The 6,091-nt window shown below is 41.4% G+C and overlaps 1 protein-coding gene across 1 annotated transcript in view; it reads right to left on the bottom strand.

Annotated features, from left to right (window-relative positions):
- Positions 1 to 2,702: 2,702 nt before the first annotated feature.
- The window catches only part of VWF (von Willebrand factor), a 146,861-nt gene continuing 143,472 nt past the window's right edge, over positions 2,703 to 6,091 (bottom strand). The window contains exons 51-52 of the mRNA XM_074825700.1: positions 4,560 to 4,657; positions 2,703 to 3,048 (exon numbers count right to left, since the gene is read on the bottom strand). Coding sequence (XP_074681801.1) covers positions 2,860 to 3,048; positions 4,560 to 4,657 — 287 coding nt within the window. The 3' untranslated portion in view covers positions 2,703 to 2,859. The remainder of the gene's footprint in view (positions 3,049 to 4,559; positions 4,658 to 6,091) is intronic.

The following is a 6,091-nucleotide window of genomic DNA, read 5'->3' as shown; positions in this document are numbered from 1 at the left end:
CCTTCTCAGTCTGTTAAGGAAGACATTGTAATATTCCCTTCCTCTTGCTCTTTCCCACTTGTCTGTTTCTATGACAGGGTTTTCAAGGAAGAAGGTCCTTTTGGCCTTGAGCACAACAGGTCCTTGTCTTTTCTTGGAATATATAGGTACTAGTCAGGCCTGAATAATTACATATAGACCATACAGAAATCCACAGCACTCTATTCAGTAAGAAAAACCAGCAAGTTCTCATCAGATGTATTGCTCACCCACTTCAGTCCATATACTGTCATGGATGCCTGAAAGCAAAATTGCAACCAAGAAAGTTGAAGGAAAGCCACATAGTTTGGATATATTCCTGAACTGGTGTAAAGTCTTAATGCAGTTTTGTTTATCCAATTACAGCAAGCTAACTCTGCTTGAGTTTGATCCTATAACCAAGCAGTTTTCCAATAAATAATCTGGACCTCCTTAGGAAAAAATACTAATTGCTCTAGTCTGAAAACAAATATCTTTATTTTAATCCATTTCTCTCTAGAGATACTTAGATCCACAAGATTTTTTTTCTTGTTAATTAAGGTAGAAGTGATGAAAGCAGGAATGCTTGCCTTTTTGTTGGACAGATCTGTCTATCCACTTTGTTGCTGGTGGAAAATACTCGCGGTGTGTGTCTGCTTTTCAGAAGTTCCAGAAAACTGTGGCTCCATCTCTGCCCCTGTGGATGCCCCTGTGTGTCCTACCCATGCAGATAAGCTGGTGCCTGACTCATACACTTATCTGATTAGAAGACCTGTCTGCAGCCATGAAGCCTTAGGCTGCAATCCTGTCAGCTTTCATGAGCTAAGAAAGGTCAGTCTGGATAAGGTCAACAATGGAAACAAAGGGGCAGTTCAGCAATGGTAAGGAGGAAAACATTGCCTTTTACCCCTTATCCACTCCTTTTCTCTCATCCTCTCTGATGTTGCAGGCTGCTGTTCCAGGAGTTGCTTATTTGCAGCTTCAGATGAGCTGCTGTGCAGTTGATTAACTGAGTGACCCAAATCCAACTGTCAGGGAGCTCAATAGCCAGAGCCAGCTACAACAAGGAACTAGTGCAACGATGGACGAAAACTGGTGACAGAGATTTACTGCAGTAAGTGGACCTGGTGCCAACTAAAACTTGGTTTCTCTCCCTGGGGTTATTGTGGTCTAATAGCAGAAGAAACAGAGATGCATAGAAGGCCTGCATTTCTCCTAGCACTGTCCAGCAACAGAGGATGTCCTGAATGAATAATAAGGGAAAAAAGGGCCTACAATTCAATATGTGTTGAATTCATGGCTAAATGGCAAAAGAGAAGAAGCAGGAATCTACCTGGTTCTTCTCAAAAAGGAATGCAACTTGCCTTTTTAGTTGAAAGCACAGAGGGAGTTTTTGTTTGCTCCTAAAGAGAGCCATTCATGAAGATGGGGAAGTGTTTTGACCCATTTAATCATGTGACATTGGCATTCATGTGAGGAGCAATAGCTCTTCATCTCAAAAATTTCCTCCCCAGGGGACCATGACCCAGGAAGGAAATGTCCTCTGAAATGCCTTCCATTTCCACAGATGCCAACCTAAAAACTGCGCAAGGATTACCTGATTTCCTGATCTTTTCTGTTAGGCTTCTCAGGAGCACCCTTCTCCTTCAGAACTTTTATATATGCTTTTCACTATTTCAAGAACACTTCTGCTAGAGCTGGATTTTTTTTCACCCATAACCTATTGCTAAGCCTTAGTGATTCCATAACAAACATATGGAAGGTCTGGGGTTGCCTTCCCCCCCCCCAATATATCTCCTATATCTCATTAATATATTTTATTTTAAAAGAAAAAGTTAATTCACTGAGATCTTTAAATATTTTTTGTCTTTCAAAAATGCAAATGGATGAACAGTTTTCCCTCTTCCATATTTTTGAGAAATTAGTACTTCCCAGTGAACTGTTTGACTGGCACTAGATTCTACCAGAATCAACAACCCTCTAGAAGATCTTTGGTCTTCCACGGCCTGATCAGACCAAGTGGAATTTAAATCCTGCTAAATTTACCCCTGGTAACAGTAACCAAATTAAACCTGCCACTGACAGTTCTGCATTTGAATAGCTTTTGTAGCTAATGCAACAGATGAAGTTTGGTATCTGGAAAGAAGGGAAATCACTGAGGACCTTTCTCTTCAAGTTGGTCTGTGCAAGTGCTGAAGTAAATAAGTAAGAGCTGTCCCTCAGCCCCGTTCACAGGTACTGAGGACTTGCAGAAGTTACACAGCCTGTCCCCAGCATGCAATTTCTTTGCATTCAGCTTCAGGAGGAACATGTATATGCATTACAGAAAGATATTTGGTTGCCTGAGCCATAACCAGTACTGCTTGTGTACTAAGAACATCACCCTACTATGAAGTCTTATGCCATAATTACTGTCCCCCTGACTGGGGAAAAAAAAGACCCAAAACCTAAAAGTCCACAGTGTGTCACTAAGGTCTGAAGTAAGGAATGCAAGTGTAATATCTCTGAAGACAATGCTAAGTGCTTTGTGATATGTTCTTTAAGTAGAAGCAACTGTCTCCGTTACTGTGTTGTGGGTTTGCTTTTTTTTGTTGGGGGTTTTTTTTCAATAATGTGGATTACTTTCCATGGTGAAGATGAAGGGGAACAATACAAGCTGCAATATCTCTTCTATAAACCACCCCAAGAACAATCAGAAAATGCTCTGTTGTGCTAGTAAGTTTTATTGTTTGCTGTGTTGATACAATTAGTTAGTCAGGATTCTACTGGATAAAATGGTCTACAGAGAGAAAATGAGGCTTGCACTGTAAAGTTCCTTCATCATAACACTTAAGATTAAACAACTGGGCTTCTTGGAAATATTCACTCTGTACACTTCCGAGAATAGCATTCACACTGAGAGGCAGAAGGGATGTAATACTGCACCACCGTCCCATTGGCACACTGGAGGGGCATCGTGACCATGGTTGTTTGAGTGGCTCTACAGCAGCTGCACAGGTCTTCCCATTTCCCTGTCTGAACAGAGTATCTGGTATTGCTTCTGCACTTGCCCTAAATGGAAAAAAGAGATACCAAGTTTGAACAGTGCCAGGACTCAGTGCAATCAGAATCCAAGTTCTTCCCTTCAAAACATCCATGGATGACTGTGTGCCTGGAGTTCAGTGCTCTGCTGTAAACCATGAACTCAGAAACAGGTATCTGATTCCAGAGTGTGGGGTGCTGGTCTCATCAGCATAAGCATAGCAAAGGAGAGGTAAAGGAACTGGTCACACACAAAAAAGCCTATAATTTAAAATATCATAAGTAATGTCCAGGGTTGTTGTGTTGGCTTCTAAGCACATATGGTTATCGTCTCAGCCGTATGAGATCATGCATTCAGAAAGTGCTTTAACCCAAATGTTGCAAGCCACACATCCGTTGTTGTCCTGCTGGTTGCTATTTTTCCTTGTTCTACTTGTCTGTCCGCTTTATTAATTTAGACCGAGCTGTCAATGCCTGTAGCTATATGCTTTCATGATGTAAAAACAAATGGGCCCACATGAAACTGTCAGAGTCCATTTCTTTTTGTGGCTCTGAGCTCTTATTTCTGATATTAATACAAAAAAAATTCATAACATCAGGGAGGACTTTGGAAAAACTGTACTCAATACCAGTCATAGCAGAAGTATTTAGTTTACTCAATATACGGTCAGTTTCACAAAGTGAAATCTGTACTTTTGCAGAGGAAACTTCAATACATATGACTTTATGGCTAAAGAAATGATTATGACTTCATGGACAGGACAAGAGGTCAATAATTATTCTTTTTAATGAAAGGTAGGTAGTTGTGTTGTTGTTCTTAAAGCTTCCACTCTTATTAAGACTTCTGCAGCTAATGAAGGGCCTTCACCAAGTAGCTATCTGAAAAGTCTGGGCATGTATGCTCTTAATACTTCTTCCTGTTCTGATTCTTTTCTCAGTAGCCATGGTAAAGAAAAACTCATTTTGCCTACTGCCTTAACTAAAGGGAATAGTCAAGGGGCTCGGTACAAGCCATCTTCTTGACTGCCATCCTTGTATGCCATAGTTTGGATTGCGTACAAGGGTTGTATGCAATCCTTGCATGAAACATGGTTGTCTCAGATTGAGCAGTTGTCCTGCCACAACCTAGTCTGGGAATAGAATGTCATCTTTGGTTCCCAATCTCAGAGAGATGGGAACATCCAGAAGGGAAGCCATGCTCCTCTTCCAAATGGAAGTTGCTCTATAAGGTGTAAGCAGTGAAGTGCAGGAAATTAAATTTTTAATCTGATTACGGAAGAAATGCACAAGACATGCAGAACACAACAGCTTAGTATGCAGACTAACAGAGGAGTCACATCATAGTGCTCAAGTTTAAAAGTCTGTTTAAGTATCATGCATCTAAATAACTATTTACACTTTCATAAATCAACTTCGGAGCCTGAAGACAGATATGTGCGCTTAACTGTAGACTCAGATCTGAAAATCAGCTTCACTAATACTAAGGACAGGTCTTGGCAGGGGGGTGGGGGGGGTGGGGGCTAGTTGCTTTTGTTATTTACCTCACAATGAGAAATAGGCACCTCCTTTTCAGCCACACATCCGTTGATATTTTTATACTGCAGTCTGGTACTTACTGGTCGGCATTCCACTTCCACACCTACCAAGTTAAATAAAAAAAAAAAATGTGTTTGACAGTGCTGACAATTGCTTTTTTTAACTGCCCCTTATTACTGGAATTGCTGTTAGTGAGATGTCATTACTGTAAGATCCCTAGCAAGAGAATTAGGTGTGTCTCCTTAGAGTAATTAACGTAGAGCTGTGTGCCTATATCACACTGCAGCCCTAAAATTCAACTGAAGAGCAGTTTCCCTCATGTTTCTTTTCAAGTAACTGCTTTGGTTTAAAGCCATCTTGCCACCTAACATGTGCCTTCTGGGTTAGATAACTCTCCTTTTAAAGATAGTTCAATGGTACACTGGGCAAGCAGGCTCACAGGAAAAAAGATGACACACATGGGAACCCCAATAACCTAACTGGAGAAACAGAGCACCCTGACCTGGCTGTTCCCGGGGCTGTCACAGGAGAGAGATCCCATTGTCTTGGGATGATGCCCTTCAAGATGAGTCAGTGGGAACAGCTCTCCAGATCACCTTACAGACTGAGGTGGGTCACTGCCTTCAGGACTATGTGGGACTCCTTTTGCCATGCTAGGGAAGAACATTTTGGGATTCTACAAGACTTACTTTTCATGGGATTTTTAGGAGAGGGACCAAAAGTGGGGGAAGAGACAGATTAAAGTAGTTTGAGGAACAAGCATGGAAAAATGGATGGATAAAGGCATAAAGGGGGCTAGTTTCATGTTAAACAGCTGCTGGTCCATACTTTTGTCTCACCTTGACCTATGTTTGATCACTGCAGTCTGTCCTGTCTTCTCATTAAACTCTTTTTCTAACTACTTGTGCTGGATGATGGACTTTGTTCTGTGTGGATGTGTGTGCATGAAGGCATAAGTGGAATTGGACCACAGGTCATAGGGCCCATGAGTCTAAGTTAGCAGGGATGCAAGACAGAGCGAGTGCCTAAGACCACTAAGGACCTTCATCCTGATCAGCCAGAGAGGAGATCTGGAGGAGAATGTGGATGCTTTTTGTATTTGCCAGGTACTGTGTTCCTCTGTGTGTATGTAAAGAATGAGCGTGTGTGCGTGTTGTATACATGTGTCTGTGTGTGTGCCTACTGGGATACATGCTCAGCCTCACTGTTGCCTGGACCTGGGGCCATGGAGTTGTGGCAACCTTGCCTCTATCAGGCTCCTAGATTTGACAATTCCTAACAGTCCTTGCACATGTGGTGCATTTTGCAGAAAACTACCATGGCAAAAAGAAAAACTAGGAAAAAAAAAAAAAAAACAAAATTAGAAAATTAATTCTGCAAAAATCTAACTTTGGGTCAATGAGAACTTTTCCACTGTCTTCAGTAAGTCATGAAAAACTCTGATACTTGTTTCCCAACACTTTTTGCTCTAAGTGTTAGGTAAATTCTCCCTGCTTTTTTCCATCTAAGGAGAAATCCACACAAGAGCTGGTAGATC

This window comes from Strix aluco, chromosome 5 (genome assembly GCF_031877795.1).
Source record: "Strix aluco isolate bStrAlu1 chromosome 5, bStrAlu1.hap1, whole genome shotgun sequence".
In the NCBI taxonomy this organism is placed as follows: Eukaryota; Metazoa; Chordata; class Aves; order Strigiformes; family Strigidae; genus Strix; species Strix aluco.
The sequence above is the reverse complement of the archived record's forward strand: the minus strand, read 5'-3'. Positions and strand labels throughout refer to the sequence as shown.